The sequence below is a fragment of the Natrix helvetica genome (assembly GCF_964273705.1).
Source record: "Natrix helvetica genome assembly, chromosome: W".
Lineage (NCBI taxonomy): Eukaryota > Metazoa > Chordata > Lepidosauria > Squamata > Natricidae > Natrix > Natrix helvetica.
In genome coordinates, this window is record NC_138555.1 from 86,346,389 (window position 1) to 86,366,903 (window position 20,515).

At 64.0% G+C, this 20,515-nt stretch overlaps 1 protein-coding gene across 9 annotated transcripts; it reads left to right on the forward strand.

Moving 5' to 3' along the window:
- The first annotated feature begins 35 nt into the window (after positions 1-35).
- LOC309400452 (leucine-rich repeat and calponin homology domain-containing protein 4-like) lies at positions 36-20,511 on the forward strand. 9 transcript variants are annotated; one of them, XM_081968953.1, is made up of 18 exons: positions 36-324; positions 12,257-12,401; positions 12,517-12,643; positions 12,939-13,044; positions 13,167-13,303; positions 14,119-14,234; positions 14,347-14,443; positions 14,565-14,652; positions 14,792-14,955; positions 15,154-15,224; positions 15,518-15,718; positions 16,124-16,187; positions 16,475-16,523; positions 17,807-17,932; positions 18,047-18,138; positions 18,411-18,548; positions 18,789-18,866; positions 19,009-20,511. In XM_081968953.1, exons 1-18 carry the CDS (start codon positions 132-134, stop codon positions 19,225-19,227), a joined length of 2,211 nt encoding a protein of 736 aa, XP_081825079.1. In that variant the 5' UTR covers positions 36-131; the 3' UTR covers positions 19,228-20,511. The 9 variants fall into 9 exon arrangements, with proteins under 9 accessions (XP_081825079.1, XP_081825080.1, XP_081825081.1 ...); XM_081968954.1 differs by having other exon boundaries at positions 16,127-16,187; XM_081968955.1 differs by having other exon boundaries at positions 15,518-15,670; positions 16,127-16,187.
- Positions 20,512-20,515: the final 4 nt, after the last annotated feature.

Genomic DNA, 20,515 nt, shown 5'->3' on the forward strand with positions numbered 1-20,515 from the left:
GCATGTCCGGCGTCTCATAGGCGAACACAATACATCTGGCACCGCCCCCTTTGGCTGGGGTCTCGCCGTCTCTGCCTCCCTGTTCTCATTCGGCTCCCGACGGCCGCAGCGGAAACAGCGGAGCCTGTGGGATGGCAGCGGGCGAGGGCGGGGCCGACTCGCTGCCCCCGCCCTCCCCCTCCTTGCCCGGGCCCCTCCCGGGCCCCGAGCGCGCCCTGGAAGAAGCGGTGGCCTCGGGCAGCCTGAGCCTGGCGGGACGGCGCCTGAGGCACTTCCCCGGAGGAGCCGCTCGGCGATGGGACCTCAGCGACACCACGCAAGCGGGTGAGGAGCTCGGCCACGCCCCCTCCCGGCCACGCCCCGCCGTTCCGCCTTCTCCGAAGCCCCCCATCCCTCTTTTCTCTCCGGCCACGCCCCCAGCGGATCTCTCACGCCCCGGCCACGCCCCCTCCGTTATACTGTGTGCTTGGGGCACGCCCCCTGCTGCGGCCCGCCCCTCCGAAGAAGCGGCTGGGGCTTCTCTGCGGCTTCCGGCCGCTTCCCTGGCGCCTCTGGACTCCAGGGCCCATCACCCGCGCCGCCTGGGACGATGGGAGCTGGAGCTTAAGCACCGGGAGGCCCGGGGAGGAAGCCGCCCCGGTGTTTCCGCCCGTGCCCCAGGGCGCCTCCGGGCCGCTCCGTTGGGCGTGCGTGGCCTACCTGGCCCGTATTAACGGGGAGCCCCAGCCTGGTTGCCCTTCTGTGCCAGGCGGGCGCTGGAGATGCCACGGGCTTCAGGGGCCCCTCCCGCCCCCATCCCTCACCCCAGTGGGAGGGGCTGATCCTGGGCAGAGAGAGGAGGCGGGGGAGGGGGCAGCTTTTGTGCTTCTGTTGTTCTGGTGGCTGGCTCTGGCCTCCTGGGCCTCCCTCCCTGTGGGGCAGCCGGCTCCTGCCTTTCGCCTCCTCCCAGTCTCTCCTGGGAGCTGGAAGGGAGGGCTGCGGGCAGGGGCTCCTCTGCCAGGTGTGTGGCAGCTGGGTTTGCACTAGGGTTGCCCAAAGCGGAGCTGGGAGGTGCACAGCCGTGGCTGAGGGATGGTCTGTGGGCTCACCGCCTGCTTTGCAACTATTCCCTGCAGGCTGGCAGAGCTCTGACAACGGGGGGGGGCTCCCCCCTGCGGCTGGCTAACCCTCCCCCCCCCATGTCCCTGTGCAGGTTGCTTCCCTTGAGAGGCCGGGATGGAGGGCATGGAGGAACGGGCTTCTTATGGGGGGGGAGGGGAAGTGGCTCACCCGAGGCTGGCAGGGCAGCAGCTTCTTCCTGCAACCACTGGGCCTGCTGGCTCCTGGGATTTCTGCCCTGGGGCGTGCTTGGCTTGGCTGGGCTGGGGGCCGCGTGGCGAGAGCCGGAGTTGGTGGCAGGTCTCTCTGGCGCAAGGCCCGGGGGATCCCCTTCGCCTCAGCGGTCAGTGGGAGGCTCCTCGGGAGTCGGGAGGAATGGTGCCCCCCCCCATTTAGGACCTGTTAGAACAGCCTGCCCGGGTGCCCGATGGGTCTTTTTCACCCTGGATCCATGGCTGAGGTGGCATGAGTCCACTGCTGGGGGGACACTTTCCCGTCCCTGCTTCATTTCTCAGAGGCTTTCCCTTGCATTGTTCCTCCCACCAGGTCCTTTGGGGGGGGGAGCTGGGGGCCACTGTTTTTCCTTCTTTTTCTGCAGCTGGTGTTCAGGGGGTTGAGGCCAGAGCCCCTGATTTGTGGTGTGTGGCTGGCTTGAGGCTCTTGTTTGACAGGCACAGGGGGTCCGAGGGGAGGGGGGTGTCACTGGTCAGTCTGGGGTCAGGGGTCTCATCTGTGCAAGTAGCCGGACGGAGCCCCTGAGGCCAACCACGCAGGGCCCCCCAGTTCTGCTCCGGCGGGGCCTGGAGGCTGCTGGCTCTGAACGACACCTGAGCCAGATTGGGCCTCCCGGGTTTGGGGGTGTTCCTGAGAGCCAATCCCGCGCCGTGGGAGGGATCTGGCTCCCTGTGGGTCGATGTCACCTGGGGCTGGGATGGGTGGGCTCCCTTCTGTCACAAGGCCTGCTCTCTGGTAAAGCCTCCTCTCCCGCACTCGGGGCCTTGGTGGGTGGGGTGCGTGCCTGTGGGCCTTTGAATTGGGAGAGGCTTCCTGGACAGCATTGCTCTGCCCACTTCTGTTAAGGTGGCTTTTCTTCTTTTCCCACCTGGGGAAGCTGCCCAGAGCCGGATTGGATTGGAGCGGCCGAGGAATTCAATCGCCGGATAAGGATTAGGGGTACTTCCTTGTTGGACTTCCGGGTGGCCGGGGAGAACTGCTGTTGGTCGGCTGGGGCTGCCGTCTTCAGCTCTTTCCTCCTTCGGCTTCCTCCCTCCAGAAATGGAGCGTGGGGGGGGCAGACCCCTGTGGCCCCCAGGCCTCGGCTGAGCTTGCCCCACTCTGTCCTCAGGCAAGGCCCCCCCCAGGGGGAGAGGAGCCTTGGGCCTTGCTAGGATTTGTCAGCCCAGGTGGGGCCTCTGACTAGCCGGCATCGTCTCTTCCTGCATCTGGTTTACATCCAGCAGGAAACGGCCGTGTCCCTCCGGCTGCCCCCCCCCCCTTGAGAGGCGCTTCCGCTTTCCCTGGGATAGTTTCCTTCCGGGGACAAAATGAAAGGAGACCGCCAGGAAAGAGGAAAAAACTGGGATAAGAGGAAAGGATAAATTGTGCTTTGGTGTGATGTTTGGATCGGGCGTTGTGTGAGTCCTGGATCGGCTGAGATCATCCAACACCAGCCCACCTTGTGATTTCTCGGTCCCATTGGAGGGACTCTTCCATTGATCCGGCTCATTCTGGCTTCTTCCACAAGCCACGGGTGGAGGCCACGGCATGACATCCTGGCTGCACCCTTCCGTGTCTTCAGAGGTTAGCGTGCCTCCCTCCCTCTCTGAAGACGTCGAGCGGGGTGCTTCTTCCCACGTGGAAGTTGGGCTGGCGGCCTATGACCACAAAGCGCAATGGAGAGCCAGGCAGCCCCGCGTAGAGGCAGGGGGGGTCAGGGCTTCTCGTGGACCTGGCGCTGGCTGAGGAATCCTGGGAGCTGAAGTCTCTGCCTCTTAAAAGTTGAGTGGCATGGGGGGTGAACGGGGTCTGTCTTGGGGCTTCTTGCCCTCCTTCTGTGCCACAGGACAGGAAAGAAGGAGGAGGAGGAGGAGGAGGAGGCAGAGAAGCTATCTGCTGAAGAAGGGCTGAAGCAGGCTGGGCTGCCAGGGGAAATGGGGCTCTTCCATTTTAGGTTGGGAGCTGGGTTTTTCCCAGACGGCCGCGTCCAGCTGGCTCCCACCCAGAGATCTGGCTGGAGGGCTGTGGAAAAACTGACGGGGGGGGGGGGGGAGATCTGCAGAGGGAGGGGGGGAGGCCAGTCCTCCTTTGGGGCAGCCGGTTCAGCTGCAGATGGACTCCCTGGGAGGCTGACCAGAGCTCTTTGGAAAGTACACCTGCTTTCCGCCTCTGAGGAGGGGGATGGCAAGGGGTGGGTGGGGGGGGCGTCTTTGCCTGGACCAGAGCAGGCCATGGCTCAGCTGCAGCTGGGCAGAAGCGCTCCACCCATTCCGCAGGCCTCGGCCTCCTCCTCCTCCGGCTGCCCTGGGCTCCTCAACCGGAAGGGCCCAGGGGATGCGGGGGGGGGGGGCTCCTTTGCCTTGGGTCTTCCCCTCCTCAGGGAAGGCCACCCCCCAGTGAGGGGGAGCAATGGTCTGGTGCCTGACCAGGAATCCTGCTCTCTGGAGTGACCCCTGGAGTGGCCGGACCTTTGCAGCCTCTCTCCCTTGAGAAAGGAACGGGAGCACGGGGGGGGGGGGGTCTGGCTGTGTTCCTCAGGCCAAAGTTCAAGGCTGGAGGGGGGGCACTCCTGCTTCCCCCTCTTTTCTGGGGGGGGTCTTTGGAATTGGGGCCAGAGGGAGCCAAGCTGGGTGGATGAGACAGAACCCACCCCCAGGTTGTGACGTCACCTGGCAGCCTCCCCTGGGGCTTGGGGGCTTCCCCAAAAACCATTCGGAGAATTGTTGGCTCCCCGCTGGTTCTCCCTTGTCCAGGTGGACCCCTGACCGTCTCCAGCCCCGTGAGGCTCCCGTGGTGCCCTCTCTTCCTGCCAGGATTTCGGAGGGGCCCTCGGGACACTCATCTGTCGGTCCCCCCAGGTGGGGCACAGGCACCTTCAGCCAGGACTCTGGCGGCTCTCGTGCCCTCTGGACGCTGGAATGCCAGGGGCTCTGGGGGCACGGTTGGAGGGCTTGGCGTCACATCCAGGGGAGACACGCTTCACCCAGCTGGTGGTGCCAGGGAGGCTCCCCCTCTGACAAGCAGCGTGAGCCAGGGGTGAATCTTATGTGCTGAAGGGTTGGGGTGGAGCATCTGTGCCTCTGTGTGTGTCGGTGTGCAAAAGCTGGGGGGGGGGCTCTGTGGGGCCCCCATCAGAACAGGGGTGCTGGGAGTTGGGCAAGAGCGTCTTGTGCACCAGGAAGCGGCCTCTTCCTCTTGGCTGCCCCACAGGCGTGGCGAGGGGGAGGGGGGAGGGAAGAATGAGGAAGCCTCTGCCTTGTGACACGACGGGAGGCAGGCGAGCCGAGACGGGGGATCGGTTTTCCTGCTGAGGAACCTACCCGAGGTCCCTGGGAGGGGGGAGGGTTCTCAGCCCTGCTCGCCCTTCCCTCGTTTCCCCTGGCAGCCGTGTAGTTGCCCAGGAGACGTCCCCTTGCCCCAAGGCAGGCACCGGGCGAGCTCAGCCCCCGGGCAACTACGCGGCTGCCGGGTTTACACAATTGGTTCCCGCTCGAGAGCCAGGTGGCCACGGGTGGAACGCTGAGCTGCGCCTGGCCTGGCTTGGCGCAGTGCTTGTGCCTTGCCCACTCGGAGGGCGAGGGGGTCTCTTTGGATCCCCCCCCCCAGGGGCTTCCTTAGGGGAGGCAGTGAGAAGGATGCAGAGTCTCCCAGCAGCTCAGACCAATTTGCCCATCATCCCCTCCTGTTCTCTCTCCCCTAGCCCCCACCTCCAATTTTGGCTCCCCTGTGATTGGCTGGGCGCTGCTCCCCACCTCCAGCTTCCCTTTGACTTACCAGAAGCCTCTTTCCCCTGTGTGTGTGTGTGTGTTTTCACTTCCTGCTGCCTCCGGTGCAGTTCTCCCCTCCCCCTCCCCCGCCCTTGAGGCCGTGTTCAGCATCGGGAGGCTTCAAGGCCTGCCCAGGTGTCGCCCAGGGTCACCTTGCGGGGGAAGATGGCAGCATAGAAATGTAATGGTGGCAATAAAACGTGGCAGTATCTGGAGGCAGCAGAAGAGGGGAAAAACTGGAGCAGAGAAGAAAATGCAAAGACCTGCAAAAAGAAGAAATTGAACGGCGGGGGCAAAAGGAAAGGAAAAGGGGCACCGAGAGCGATGGGCACCTTGGGAGCCACCCCAGAACACCCGGAGCGCCACTGGAGCACCATCGGCATTGACAAGCGCACCACCAGTCAACTGGGCACCGACCCAAGCCATGGAGCAGCGTCCTGGCCTGCAGGTGGAGTGGGGCCTTCTCCACCCCCCCATCCCCCCCCCACCCGGTGAGCCCGGAGCAAGTTTTGAGATGGCGCCAGTGCCCACGTGCAGCAGAGGAATCGGTTGGGGAAAGCACAGCAGATGCCAACAGAAGGGCTGCAAAAGAAAAGGGAGGTGGGGTCCTCCCCCCCCCCCCCCCCCGGTCCATCTCTGGGCCACGGACAGAAATCCTCCAGAGAGGCCAAGGGCTGCTCGATGTGTGGCGGAGTGGAGGTTTGGGGGAATGTGCCCGCCCCGTTGCACAAGCCCCAAGGGTGTGATTCGCACTGATTGGACTCACACCCTTTTGGGGTGCCTTGATTAGGACAGCCCCCCGCCCCCCGCCGGGATATCCTGCTCAGCAGAGGAAATGGCGGCAACTCGGGAGCAGAGCTCTGCCCTAAAACCTGCCCCGCTCACCAGCTGCCAAAGCCACAAGCCAGCCGCCCAGCAGGGGGCGCCTGTGAGACGGGCAGAAGCCCACCGCAGCCACTCGGGGCACGACCCCTTCCCACAAACTGGACGCCCACGCGGCTGTACGCAGAAGGGCCTGACCACTCCGCCCAAGGGGCAGCAAGGCCTCCCCAACCACCCACAGAGCGTGGCGGCCGCAGGGTGGTCCACACACCAACGGAGGCCCTCCAGAAGGAAGGCAGCAAAGGGCCAAGCGGCCCCGACTTCAGGGGGAGGCCCCGAGGCTGCTGGCGGAGGGGGGCTTCTCTCCCCAAGGGGCCAAGGTTAGGGCTGCAGCAGCCGGACAAAACTCTTCCAGCCGAGGGATTCTTGGGCTGGGCTGTGGTGGGGGTTCCCCAAGCTGTCTCAGAAGTTCCAGAGTTTATTCCGGTTCCCCCCCCCCCCCTTTCCTTGCCAGAAATGGAAAGGTGGATGCTTGTGGTTTGAAGGAATAAGGAAGAGCAGAGACCGATGGCGGGAGAAGGGGCCCAGCTGGGCCAGGACCGGCTGTGCCCGCCTGCTGCCAGTCGGAGGAGGGATCTCTCTCGAGCGGAGAATCCGGATTGCACAAATTCAGATCTGGGCGTGGTGCTGATCAAAAGTCTCTCTGGGCCGGTTTCCCTCCGGTGGCCTTGAGTGGCTGGCGACCGTCCCTCTCTCTCCCCGGGGCTGGCAGGAATAGAAGCCTTTGGGGGCGCTGGCACCCCTGTGGCTCTCGGGGGGGGGGGGGCAACTCTCCCCCAGCTCAGCAGTTGGGCTGCCTCTCCCACCTTCAGCTGCCCCTCCCCCCACCGGCTCTGTGGGCAGCAAGGCAGGAGCCCAGCCGGGAGGAAGAAGCACCTCCAGGAAGAGCCTGATGGGGGGAGGCCAACTGCCCCAAGGAAGCCCCTCTCTCCCCTCCGCTGGGGTCCCACAGGAGACAGGTCAGCTGTGTGTGTGTGGGGGGCACCTCCAGGAGGGGGATACTGAAGGAGCCCATCACAGAAGGAAAGAACGAAATCCTTCCCTCCAGTCAGAGCCCATGAAGCTTCTTGGATGAGAAGCGAAACGTCTTCCAAGAAAAGCCAAAAGTCCAGTGGGGGAAAAAGGCCCTTTGGGGCAACCGTGTGTGGATGGCTGAGGGAGGGTCTCCAGAAGCATACAGAAAGGAGGAGCATCCCTCTCCCTGGCAGCCTGCAGTCAGAAGCCCACCCCCTCAGCCCCCTGTGCCCCCAAGGGCCCATCCAGGTGAAGAAACAGGGAGACAGAGACCCTTGTTTTCTTCAGAATTGGGCATTTTGTGTAAAGAGGGCAGAGGAAGGAAGGTCCCCACACAGCCCTCTCCCCTCTTTGCAGCAAGGAGGAGGGTCCCTCTCCCTCCATCTCTTGGGGATGGCTGCCCAAGCCTCCCTGGTGAGAGGAAGTTAGGGGCTGAGGGTTGGCAGAAGCCGGACCCCTCCCTGGGCACTCTGGGCTGAGTGGCAGCCTTCAGGATAGGTTCTCGGGGGGGGGGGAGTGCCAGCGGGTTCTCATTGTGAGAGGGATTTCATGCCAGCCAATGGTGACCCAGGGCCCCACAGTTTGGGGGGAGGTGGGGAGCCCCTAACTAGAGTCCCAGCGTTCAGCAGGTTTCCCATCTCCACATTAGATCTGGACCTCAGGGGTTCCTGTGGCAGTGAAGGGGCTTTTGGTGGGTGGGGAATGCCCTTCGCCCTATTGGTACCGGGGGGGGGGTATTGTGCCATCCTGCAAGCCACCAGCCAGGAAAGGAGCGATGGCCTCAGCCTTGTTGCCCGTCTGGTCCTGCCAGAGGGCCCCGTCCGGTGGCCATCTGCTTGGACAAGACGGGCTCAGGCAAAGGGGGGGGTCCCTGGGGTCCCTCCACCCACCAGCTGGCTCTCCCCAGGGTCTGTTTTGAGTCCCTCCCTCCCTCCCTTCCAGAGCCTCAAAGCAGCCACCCTACCTTCTCCCTGCCCAGGGCCCGGGAGTCAGGAAGGCTGGGGAGGGGGCTTTCTTCATTCCCACCACTCTCTGCCCACTGCCAGGATCTCTGGGCTGCTTTGATGCCCTGGGGGCGGGGGTGGAGAAATCTGGCAGGAGGGCTTGAGCCCCCTCAGGATGTGCCCCACAGATGAAGGGGGTTTCGCTTTCCAGCCCCCGCCTGGCCCCTTCCAAGAGCCGCTTCTTCCCTTTGTTGGTCCGGCTGCCCTCCTTTTATCCCGAAGGAAACCATCTGGCTGCTATTTTTAGAGGCGGGTCTGGAGTTGCCTCCCCCCCCCCCCCCGTGATGGTATCTCCTGCCTGGGGGCGCAGGGCCAGGCTGAGAGGGGCAGAGGAGGGGCAGCTGCTGCTTCTGATTTTGGACCTTGGTGGGCAGCTGTGAAATACTCTGCGCGGCTGGGAAGGATCCGCTTGCAGCCGGCCCTTCCCTGCCCCCCCCTCCCCAGTGGCAATGGGGGAAGCAGCAGTTGCCCCACGGATTCCCCTGGGGAAGGGCCCCGAGCCCTGCTCAGAAGCGCCCTGAAGGGGCCATTTGGACCGGCAGTTCCCATGACTGCTGCCCCCTGGGCTGGAGGCCCCTGCAGTTGCCTGCCTGCGTGGGGCAGAGGTCAATCTTGGAAAATCAGGTTTCCAGTCCTCATGGCTGCCCAGAGGGCCTCTGACCAGTTCTTGGGGTATCCTGGAGCCAGGGGAACCTGGTGCCCAGTGGGAGGGTGCCTGGGGCCCTGAAGCCCTCTTTGGCCTGGGCTGGGAGGGAGCAGAGGGGGAGGGCAGGAGGATCCTTCCCCCCCTTCCCCCCCAGGACCCTGCCCTGAAGTCGGAGCTGAGGCTGGGCAGGCCGGATGTTGCGCAATGGAGGGGTTGGGAGGAGAAAGCTGTCCTCCTCACAGTGGCTATTCCCCCCCCCCTTGATCCCAGAGACCCCCCCCAGGGCCTTTTCCTGCTGGACCATGGAGGGAAGGGGGCAAAGGCCTTTTGTGGGAGGAGCTGACCCACAGGCTTGTTCTGAGGAGCCCCTAACCCATGAGGCCGTGAAGCCCAGGCGTTGCCCCAGTCCCCCACCCGCCCCCTTGCCCCCCCTGGGTGGGCGCTTCAGACACACCCAGCAGGAGCCTGGATCTCGGTGTGGCCTTTGATGGTCTCTTGATTGGGACAACGATCGGTCTTCCTCTGTGGCTGCACAGGGCCCATCAAAGACAATGGTAAGTAAACACCCAGCCGTCCCCGTTGCCTGATCCCATCATCCCCAAACAGCCCAGGCCGGTGGATCCCGGGTGTCCCCCACCCCAGTGAACGTGGGTCTTTTGGGGGAGCCCCCCCCCCTCCCCACGGGGGCTTCCTGCCTTCAGGGAGGGGCTAAAGACTTCAGCCCACAGATTTTTGCCCCTCTGGCCATTTGCAAACAGGAGCCCCCTGGGTGTCTGATGGGGGGGGGCTTTCGGAAGGGGGCTTCATCGGAGAACTTGTAGCAGACAAAGACGGGTGTCCCTCGCGTGAAGAGGGGAAAGGGGGGGTCCCCAATTGCTTAAGCCTTAAGGGGTCCGGAGGGCTCCATCCGCTTGGAAGCCGCAGGGTCCTGGGTCCCCGGAGGCCTCCTCCATGGCCTTGGTGGGGGGCTGCCCTGCCTGGCCTGAAGCCTCTGGGCCAGTAAAGGAAGCCAGGGGGCAGCTATAGGGAGAAGCTCAGGGAAGGGGGAGGGGGCTCTCTGCACATGCTCCAGCAGGCGGCCCCCGGGTCAGTCTGCTTGCCACGCTGAGGTGGGCCACGGGCTCCCAGGGAGGCTGGGCGAGTGTACAGCCGTGGCTGCTGAGGAAAGGATTGTCCGCAGGTTTTTGCCCGGAGGGGAGGGGGGGGTGAGGCTTGCGAAGATTGCCTGGAGTGTCCTTGAAGACCATCCGATGCCTTGGCCCCCTCCCCTCCGGGTCAGCCTGACAGTGGCCTTCTGTGTCCAGGGAAGGTCACGTGGGCAGCCGGCCTGTCGCTATTGTTCAGGTTGGCATGGGATGGGATGGGGGGGGGAGGTTGGCTCCGTGCTACCATCTACCAGCTGCCCTCGCTCTTCCCCCCTCCCCCCAAAGAAAATCTGCATGCCTTGGGTTGAGGATAGGTAGCCTGCATTAGGGAAGGTTTGCAAGTAGGTAATGGATGGTTGGGGGCTTCCTAATGGTATGCCAGAAACTATTTAAAAATTAGATGGCTGAGTGGGGATACGGGGACTTTGGAGGTCTTCTAGTCCAACCCCCTGCCCAAGCAATTGGCTGTCCAGCCTCTTGGGGGGGGGGGAAACCCCACGTTAAAGGGATTAAAGCAGGGGTCTCCAAACTTGGGAACTTTAAAGACTTCAACTCCCAGAATTCCCCAGCCTGAATTCTGGGTTAAAAGGAGAGGATTTTGGGGTGAAAGGATGGAAGCAGCACCCACAGGTTCCTGAGTCTTGTGTCTCTCCTGGGCCTTTGGAACGTAGAGCATAGAATAAAAGTTGGAATAAAAGTCCAACCCCCCCCCCCCTGCTTTCTTTGGACTCCTCCTCTCCAAAAGCCCTTGGGGTGGGGGTGGGGATCCAGCGATCTCCCAAGGAAGGATTGGCCCCACAGGCAGAGTTTACTGGCCAGGATGTTGCCCTGGTTTCTTGTTGAAATGCTGCATATTTGAACACTCGACCGGCACTGTGGGGTTTAAAAGTGGCTTTTTTCATAGCCAAAGATGGTACTGAGCTCACCTGGCCGAAGGGCCCCAGGCGGGTAGCTCAGGGGCAGCTCCGGCAGAAGAGCCCCTCCTGGTGCAGCTGCCTCTGGGCTCCCTGGATGGGCTGGAGCTGCTTCTAAATTTAACACCCTGGAGGCCGCCTTTCGGAGGTCAGGCCTGGGCCTTTCTTGGCTCTTCCCTGCTCTCCCACGGCCACAAAGCCCTCCTCCGCCCCACCCAGGGAGCTCCCCAAAGGCTGGGGATCTGCTCTGAGGGAGAAGATTCCCTGCTTCTGGAACAAGGGAGCCCCGCTTTCTTAAATGGACATGGGGGTCTCTTGGGCATGGGGGTTCCTTCCCAGAGGGGCTGCTAAGAGTATTTTCTCGTATGCCCCCCACCCCTTTCTCACCCACAGAGAAGCGTTAGTCTAACTTGGGGGGGGGGGGGTGTCTCCAAAGCCACTTTTAAGAAAGGTGGACCTCAACTCCCAGAATTCCCCAGCCAGCCACGCGTGGGGGTTGAAGTCCAACAGTCTTCAAAGTGGCCGTGCCTGCAGAGCCCAATTCAAGCTTCTCCTGTGGAGATGGCTACCTGTGGCTTAAGCAGGAGGCCGGAAGAATCGCCCCGTGCCAAATAAGGCTCGGAGTCCTGTGCGTGTGTGCGTGCGTGTGTGTGTGTGATCGAGAGAGAGATCTGGGCAGTTCTCTATTTAGTCCTGCAGGAGCTGGAAGGGGAGGTTTTTTCAGATGGGTCTTCCGGAAGGAGAAGGTGGTGTGAGCTCCACTTACAATGTCCCTTTGTTACACTAAGCGGGACAGAAAGCATCTGCCTGACTGCTTTGGCCTCTCCAGCAGGGGCAGCAGCCCAGAGAGGGGCCAAAGGGAGGGGTGGCCGTTATTAGGGAGCCCCCACATTTCAGTACCAACTGGGTTTCGGGGCGGTTGGAAGGGCAGGGCTGAGCTTGGGCCTCTAAAGAGTCAGCAAGTTGTGGGGGGGCTTCCAGGCTGGAGGTTTTCAAGAAGAGGCTGGGCAGCCATTTGTCTGAGGTGGCATAGGAACTCTAGTCCAACTCCTGGGGGTTGGACTAGAAGACCTCCAAGGCCCCTTCACTGAAAGATTAGAAAGCATGTTGGCCTCTCCCATACATGGCCAGACCCACTACCCCCCCGCCCCCCCGCCCCCGACTCAGAGGAGGAGGAGGACTCAGCCCTGACCGGGTGGGGGTCTGTGGGGCTGAGGGATTACCTCGGAAGCTGATGGGGGCTCTGGAAGCATTGCAAGGCTGGGCAGGGGCTCCCACTCCCCTCGCAGGTGTCCAGCTGATCTGGAAGGGCAGGGGAACAGGAGAATGATGCCAATCAAGGCTGCTGAAGCAACTGAGATTCCTGGGGCATCCTTGGCCTCATTGCATGGCCTCCCCAGAGCCTCCCACCCCCCCCCGCCTTCCTTCCTTGCAGAGGTAAAGCACCAGCTCCTGCCAGTCTCTGGGGGACCCACGGGGGTGGGGAGAGCCTTGTCACAATAGGGCATCTTCCCCCTTGGGTCCCTTGGGAAGGATCCCGGGGTCTCATGACTCTCCCTCCCCCGCACAGATCTCTCACGGAACCGTTTTGCCGAAGTACCGGAAGACGCCTGCCACCTGATGTCCCTGGAGGGGCTGAGTCTCTACCACAACTGCCTGCGCAGCCTCCCTCCGGCCATGGCCAACCTCCAGGCCCTCACCCACCTCAACATCAGGTACTCGGGGGACGGAGGCAGGCGGAGCAAAGGGCCGGGCTGCTGTGCGGGGGGCCGGCTGGGCTCTCGGGCACGGAGGCCTTCCTTCTCAGCCAGCCTGCCTCCGTCCCCTCAGCCGCAACCAGATCTCCGCCCTGCCTGCCTGCCTGTGCCGCCTGCCCCTCAAAGTCCTCATCGCCAGCAACAACAAGCTGGCCTCCCTGCCGGAGGACATCAGCTACCTTGGCAGCCTTCGCCAGCTGGTGAGTCTGCCGGCTGCGGAGGGCGGGTGGGTGGAGGAAGTCTCTGAGGCTCAGCCAGGACAGGCTTCCAGGGTTCCGGGCTGCAAGCTGGAAGCCAGAGGTGGGGCAGCTGCGCATGCAGAACCCTCTGGTGGCCGGGCAGATGTGGCGGGGATGGGCAGGGGCTTGAGGGAGGGGGCTCCGGAGTAGCCGGCCTCTGCCTGTTCAGCCCTGGCCTGGGCCCTCCCTATCAGCAGTCTCTGTTGTGGGGGGAGGCAGGGGCTTCACTCGGCCCCCTTCCTCCCTCCCTGAGCAGGATGTCAGCAGCAATGAGCTGCGGTCCCTCCCGGGGAGCATGGGAGGCCTGGAGCGTCTTCGGGATCTCAACGTCCGCCGGAACCAGATCACGGTCCTGCCTGAAGGTCAGCAGCAGTTTGGCCAGCCGGCGTCTCCGGGTGGAGTCCCCCCCCCCCGTCCGCTGAGGGCCTGGGGCCTTTGGGCCTCCCCGGAGCCTTTCCGACTGCCCCCCTTTTTGCCTTGGCAGAGTTGGCGGGGCTTCCGCTAGTGCGGCTGGACTTTTCCTGCAACCTGGTGACTCGCCTCCCTGTCTGCTTCCGCCACTTGCGACACCTGCAGTGCCTCCTCCTGGAGAACAACCCCCTGCAGTCCCCACCTGCTCAGGTAGGCCTCCCCCCCGCCCCGCCCCGTTTGGGCCCTCCCTCGCTGAGCCCCCTGGCTGGCCCCGCCCACCCCCGGCTGATCCCGGGCTGCTTTGGGGAAGGAGGCTGGGAGGACCAGCAAAGGAGGAGGAGGAGGAGGAATTGAAATGGGGAAAAATAGCGGCAATACGATTGGCTGAAGGCAGACACTAACCGCGTGGGATAAAACAATAAATTCTGATTAAATAAGAAATGGGGAAGGGCCATGAAGATGCCACACTGTGTTGGGCTCCAGCCCCCATTGGCCTCTGCTCCGTGCCTCAAACACGCTTCTGGAACGAAGCTTCCGGAACGAAGGGAAGTCTGCCATCTGCCCCTCCGGTTTTCAGGCTGAGGTGGAAGTGCGGCAGAGTCCAAGGAAGCCCAAAATAAAACTAAGTTTCCTTTAGTAAAACGATGCTGCACAGCCTCAAAGCAGCCTTTGACCTCCTCAAAGTCACTGGGGATTGTGAGGGTGAGCTTTGCGCTCTGTCCAAGGAGCGCCTGCCCCTCCCTCGCCTGAGGCCTTCCGCCCTGCAAAGAGGGCCCTCAGCCTCCTTGCCAGAAGCATCAGCCACAGCTGTCGGGGGGGGGGGGGGCTTCATCCCGCAGCCTGGAAAGGAGGGACCCCTGGACTGCCCCTTGGCTGGCTTGGCTGGAGGACTTGGCCCGGCCCTTGGAGGCCCCCTCAGCTCCTGGGGCCCGGGAGGAGCCGCAGAGGGAGGGAGGGAGGCCTGGCCGTTCCTCCCAAGCCGCCGGGAGGGTCGTTCCGTGTCTGACGGGGACCCGTTTCCGCAGGTCTGCCTGAAAGGCAAAATCCACATCTTCAAATACCTCAACATGGAGGCCTGTGGCAAAGGCAGGCCAGACCTGGCAGAGCTCATCCAGGGACGCCCTGCCGCCTTTGGCACGTGGTAAGAGCCCGAGGGAAGGCCCCGGAAGGAGCCGGTTGCAGCCTCCGGTCAGAGGGAGGGGCCTTGGTGGTCCCACCCTGGGGGCCGCTTCAGCTTCCGTCCTGCCTTTCAGCCTCCCAGATGACTTCTATCCGGCGCGGCAACACGGCGGCCTCGACTCGGGCTTCCACAGTGTGGACAGTGGCAGCAAGCGGTGGTCGGGGAACGAGGTATGTGGTGCCCGGCAGGTGAAATCCCTTCGCTCTTTCCCGTCCTGGAGGAGAGGGCCTGGTGGGAGCAGGAGAGACCCCGCAGCCAGGGCTGAAAATGGGGGCCCTCTCTCTTCCTCAGTCCACCGACGAGTTCTCCGACCTCTCCTTCCGCATTGCCGAGTTGGCCCGTGACCCCAAGCAGCTGAGGGAGAAGCGCGGAGGGGCAGGTGAGCAATGGGGGGAGTGGCTGTGTGTCCGCCAGCATTGCCGTAGCCAAGGAGGGCTGGAGAGTGGCGAGGCGGCTGGAGCCCAGCTCTTCCTCACAACTCTTCCCTATCCCCCGTTGCTTTCTCCCCCTTCCCCCAGGGGATGCCGGAGAACTGGAGCAGATCGACTACATCGATAGCAGCGTGAACGGGGAGGAAGAGGAAGAGGAGGATTCGCTGGTGGAGGAAGAGGCGACGGGGCCCCCTCCGGCTGGGAGGGCCGGCAAGGCATGGACTGGCTTCCCAGGAATGGCGCCCCACGAGGTAAAGGGGGGGCTGCCTCTGGGGTCCTCTTGCTCAGTCAGCAGAGCGGCTGGGACTCCATTGCGGGAGGCCGGGGGAAAATACTCCGATTCCTGTGCCGAGCAAGATCGGTCCTGGCCCGGGGGGGGGAGGCGGGGGAATGGAGGGGGGGGAGGAGGGTCGCCCCCGCACTGATTCCCCTGGGCCTGTCTCCAATAGGAGCCCCAGAGACCCACCAGGATGCCTTCCCAGAGAGTGGGCGCTGCAGAGCCAGGGCTGATGGCTGGCAGGTACGGGCACTCCCTGGAGAGGCCGGCATGAAGTGGGGCCCTTGCCCCTCCAGGTCTCTGCCGGGTTGGGTTGGGGGGGGGGCTGGTCCTCCTCCAGGAATCGTGGGGTGGGCAGGCCGGATCTTCTGCCTCTCGGGACCCCACCCCCCACCCCCCACCCCCTCCTAGCATGGCCGAACGGTGGCTCTGCAGACTGGGTGCTTTGTCTCCCCCCCCCCCCCCATTGGCCCTGCCTGGGGCCCAGCCACAGCAGCTGCCCCCACGGACCTGGAGCCTTCCTCCCCACTCTTTAGGAGCAGCAGTGGGGCCGGCTTTGCCAGGCCGGAGTTCTCAGCCGAGGAGCGCCGTCGCCCAGAACTTCTGCAGCTGTGGCAGGAAAGGGAGCGCCAGCAGCAGCAGCTGCCTCCGCGGTGGACGCAGGGGGCCGAGGGGACGGACAGGTGGGCGTCTGTGGCTCCCTGGCAGTGGCTTCGGAACCCTCCAGCTGGGGGGAGGTCAGTCCTTCCACCAGTCAGCAGAGACCGTGTTGTCCGGCATCCTCTCCAGGGGCCTGTGGGGCACATGCGGGGCAGCTGTGCCACCTGCTAGATGGCCAGAGAGATGCTTCTCCAGGAAGGGCCCTTCACCCTCTGGAAGGAAGTGGCCCCCTCCCCAGGGGCTCAGCACCGCCAGTTGACGTCAGCCACGCCCAGGATTAGAGGGGGGAGCAGGAGACGGTCCCCTTCAGCCCACACGGAGGCCTTGGCCCCCGGTGCCCCTTCCCTGCCTTGCGGCCCGTCCTCCCCCCGGCTCCTTCGGAGGGCTCTGCTCCTTCCCAAAGGCCAGCGGTGGGGGCCCGGCCAGGGGCACCTGGGGTTTCTGTGGGGTTTCCGTCCTGAAGGCGCCTCTTGCTTCCGCAGCAGCAGCAGCAGCCTGGCCGAGAAGGGCAGTGGCCTCCCTCATCCGAAGCAGCCCTGCGGCCAGGTAGGAGCCCTGGGGCCGCCCTCGAGGGGACGGTGGGGCTGGGCGGCTGGCGGAGGGAGCCGGCCGCTGGCTGAGCCCCTTGGGGGAAGACGGAAGCCCTGCGTCTCTTAGGAGCCTCCCTGTGAATGCAGCTGCTGGGGTCCTGGAGAGAGGGGGGCAGGGCTCTCCACAGGGCTCTGCTGTGGATGCTGGGCCTTGCTTGGTGTGCATGCTTCTCCAGTGGGCAGAGGACCCCCTCTGAATGCGGGCGCTGGCCCTGACCCCCTCCTCCCTCTCTGGCCTTGCAGGGAGCTGAACAGCCGGCAGGTTCCCCCAGGCACAGCCCCCGCTCTGCAGGTAGGTCCCCATCCCCCCCCCCCCCCCCCCCCCCGACACAGAAGAGAAGCTGCAAGGCCCCTCCTGCTGACAGCCAAGTGGGGAGGGGCAGGGTGAAACAGCCGGGTCTTTGGGTGGGGGTGGAGGGCTGTGCTCTGGGGATGGCTCAGCCGGCCTCCCAGGCCCCCCTCCACACTCACACAGGGGGTGCTTCCCCTTTTGGGGTAGATGGCATTAAGGGGGGGGGGGAAGGAGACGGCAAGGAGAGGCTGAGAGGAGGAGGGAGGAGAGGCCAGGCAGCCGGGCCTGATTTACCCCATTTAGTGTGCCCCCTCCCCCTCCCCACCTCTCGCTCTTGGCAGTCACCCCCCCCCGGCCCTCCTGCCACTTCAGACGCTGCTTCCCATTCCTTAAAACCTCATATGGCATCTTTGAGAATCTCAGCAGTTCCATCCCGGCTTTTTCAGTGTTCCTCTCGACCCCTTCACTCTTCCTTCTGTCTCTCTAGCAGTTCTTCCTCCTCCTTTCCTTCCTTCCTTCCCTCCCTCCCTCCCTCCCTCCCTCCCTCCTTCCTTCCCTCCCTCCCTCCCTCCCTCCCTCCCTCCTTCCTTCCTTCCTTCCTTCCCTCCCTCCTTCCTTCCTTCCTTCCCTCCCTCCCTCCCTCCTTCCTTCCTTCCTTCCTTCCTTCCTTCCTTCCTTCTCTCTGTACGTGGCCCAGAGGGTCTTTTTCACGGGGGCCACTCACTTCTCTCCATTCGCTTCACACCCATACACACCCCCACCCCCTGTCCAGTGTCCCTGTCCCACTCAATTCAGTTGGGGGATTTCTGCGGAGACCCCCGGCCCCCCTTCGAGGGAAGGGAAGGAGAGAGGTGGGGCCCTCTTCCTTTCCCCAGACGGTTCCTCATAAGAGCAGGAAGGACTTCTTCCCTGCCAGCCAAACCTTCCCTGCCCGCTTTGCCCTTCTGAGCGCATAGATTGATGGAGGTTTAGTCTGCTGCCCTGCCGTCCTTCCCTGCCAGGCGCTTTGCTCCGTTTCCCTCGGCTCTTCCTCGTTCCTGACTTTTTCCTTTCTCCTTCTCCTTCCTCCTCCTTTTCTTTCCTTTTATTGTAGATCCCTTTTTTGGCTATTGTGACCCCACCCAGAGGGGTTTGATAAGTAAATAAGCTGCCTGCGCCCCTCCAGCTAGGGGGTGTGTGAGGTGCGTGGACACACACTCGGGCCCCCCTCCCTCCCCCCCTCCCCCCCGGCTGCCAGAGTCCCGTGAGTCCCTGGGCAACCCTGAGCCCTTCTGCCCATACAGACCCTCGGCTTTGCCCGAGTTCCACGGCGGCCGGTCTTGCGTCCCCCCGCGATGGCAGCTTGGCGCAGAGGCCTTCCAGCTTCCTCTTCCGCTCTTCCTCCCAAAAGAGCGTCCAGCGGAGTTTGGGTGAGTGTCCAAGGGAAGCCGGGCCGTGGGGCATGGAGCGTGCTCTTACGGGAGGCCCCAGCCAGGCCCAGCCTCATGGGCTTCACTCACAGGGCTGCCAAACCCTCTTTGCAGATTCCCCGTCGCCTGAGCCCAGCAGCCCCGCCAGGTGCCGTACGGGGTCCCAGGCCTCAGACGAGAGGGAGCTCTTTGCCCAGCTGCGCAAGGTAGGGAGCCTGGCGGCTGCGTCCCACCCGGGATTCCACATCTAGGCCAGGGGTCCTCAAACCCAGGGAGTGACCTCCGTGTGGAGGGCCTCAGCGGGACGTTGGGGTGGGGGGTGGGGGGAGCTGGCCCTCGAGCTGGGCAGGGACGGCATCCTGCTGCCGAGGCCCTGGGCCCCCAGGGGAGCCTTTGGGGCCCATTATCAAGCCTGGCCTCTGAGCCGACCTCAAAGGCAGCGGTCAGCCTCTGGAGCCCCTCTTTCCCCTCCCGCCAGGCCATTGAGTCCCACCTGAACCTTACGCTGGGGGAGGACCTGGGCGAGGCCCTGGCCGACGGGGTCATCCTTTGCCAGCTGGCAAACCGCCTGTGCCCACGCTCTGTGCCTTTCATCCACGTGCCCTCGCCTGCTGTGGTGAGCCTCTCTTTGGAAGCGTTGGCGGTGGGGGGGTGGGGGGCAGAGTGGGTCTCACTCCTGCTGTGGGGCAACCTCGGCTGGCATCCGACTGCCTGGGCTCCTGCAGCCGAGAGCGGTTCTGCCTGGGCTGCTGCTGCTGCTGCTGCTGCTGCCTGTGTGTGCCTGGCAGGCTGAGCCTCCTGGCCGCCCTTGCCCACCGACTCCCCCTCCCTCTCCCTCTCTCTCTCTTGGGCACAGCCGAAGCTGAACGCTGCCAAAAGCCGCAAGAACCTGCAGGGCTTCCTGGCCGCCTGCCGCCAGCTTGGGATTCCCGAGGTGAGGCTGGGCAGGCGGTCCCTGGGGGGGCCCCTTCCCCACCATTTCCTTCAGGGCCTGCTCCCCCCCCTGCTTCTGTTGCGTGTTCTCCTAATGCTCACGTGTCCGTCTGTCTGTGCCTGTGTTCTCTCGCCTGCCCCAGGTGTCTCTCTGTGGTGCCCCAGACATTGCCCTCCTCCTCCAAGGCAACGTCCGTGGCTTCCTGTGCCCGCTGGAGGCCCTGCTGCTGCTGCTGCACCCAGCGGCCCCCCTCGCCCCCGCCGCCCTCCCCGGCCACCTCGCCGGCTTTGGCGTCTTCTATGCCTGCGTCATGTTGCTGCTGTACTTTGCCTATTGCCAGCTGTGTGGCTTCTGCTGCTGAGCACTCGGACACTCGTCCTGACGGTTGCCCAACTGAGCAGGACTGCCCGGCTCCCAGCCGCCCCCACAGAGCCGGACCCTGCGTTCCCTGGTTAGAGACTCCGGCCCCAGGCAGGCTGCCAGTTGCTAGGGAGATCTGTCCTCTGGTTTCAGACATTTACCGGCAGCCAAATGGGTTGGGGGCTGTCAAGAAGCCCCAGCAATCCCTGCCCCTTTCTCCAGTCAATGTCTCCTGACCCCCACCCACCCCCCAAAGTCCTCTCATTTCAGGCCCACCACAGCCCTCCTGGCCACGTCTGTGCCTTCTCCCCATAACCTGCCGCTGTGGCCTTCTCTGCCCTGTGCTCCTTCAGCTCCCCTTCCCAAGTGCCTCCAAGGGCAGGATGGCCCTGCTGTGCCCCGCCTGGCGACACGGAGGCCTCCACCTGCTTTTGGCCACTTGGAGCACAGCAGCTCTGGGTTGTCCAGTCCCAGTGCGGCCACTCCGGTCTTCTGACCAGAGCCTTCTGTAGCTTTAGCAAGGGGGCCTTCGGGGCTATTTTGCCCTCTGGAAAGAGGGCCTGCCTGCCTGCCTGCCGGGCCCCGAAAAGCCCGTGGGCTCAATTCTTGGCAGGTGGGCCATGTCCCTTCAAGGGCTGCGGGGCCAAAGGCCCCAACCTCCTGGGAGACCCCTGCACTCGCTTGCCATGGCAGCAGCCTGACCCTGGGGCATGCCCGGACCCCTCCGAGTCCGCCTATGCTGGAGGGCCCCCGGCCTTGGCACCACCAGTTCCTTTGCTGTGCCAGTCCAATGGGAATGCCTTAAGGGGCCCCCTTTCTTGCCTGCCCCCCTTCAATAATGCTCCCCATCTGCTGCCTTAAATGTGTTAGCGTTATACACAAACACACACACACTTGGAGACTGAAGGCCTGTGGGAGGTTGTGAAGATTTGTGTTTTTAAGCGCTTGTACCATATTGTAAATATCGACTCTATTTATCGCCTTCCTCCCCCCTCGTGTATTTGAGGGGGGGGAAACACGGAGCCTCCCACGCAGAAGCCCCGCCTCTCGCTTCCTTCCTTTCTTGCTCTGCGGCGTCTCCAGGGGAGGGGAGGGGGGAGCCCCGAGGGACACCGCTGACCGTCCTCCCCTCGCACCCCCGCAGGCCCAACTCCGCTGCCCGAGCGGCCCCGGGACGGACCAGGAGGCGGAGGAGCTGCCGCGCTTGGCCGCCGCGGTGCGGGCGCTGTTGGAGGCCCACCGGAGGGGCGGGGCGGCCTAGGGGGCGGGGCCGGGAGGGTGGCGCGGGG

Excerpts from the sequence above, each read along its gene's own strand:
- LOC309400452 (XM_081968953.1), top strand. The coding sequence starts at position 132 with ATGGCAGCGGGCGAGGGCGGGGCCGACTCGCTGCCCCCGCCCTCCCCC. Across the intron at positions 17,933-18,046 it reads GAGCGTCCAGCGGAGTTTGG|ATTCCCCGTCGCCTGAGCCC; the intron begins GTGAGTGTCCAA and ends CCCTCTTTGCAG. Across the intron at positions 18,139-18,410 it reads TCTTTGCCCAGCTGCGCAAG|GCCATTGAGTCCCACCTGAA; the intron begins GTAGGGAGCCTG and ends CCCTCCCGCCAG.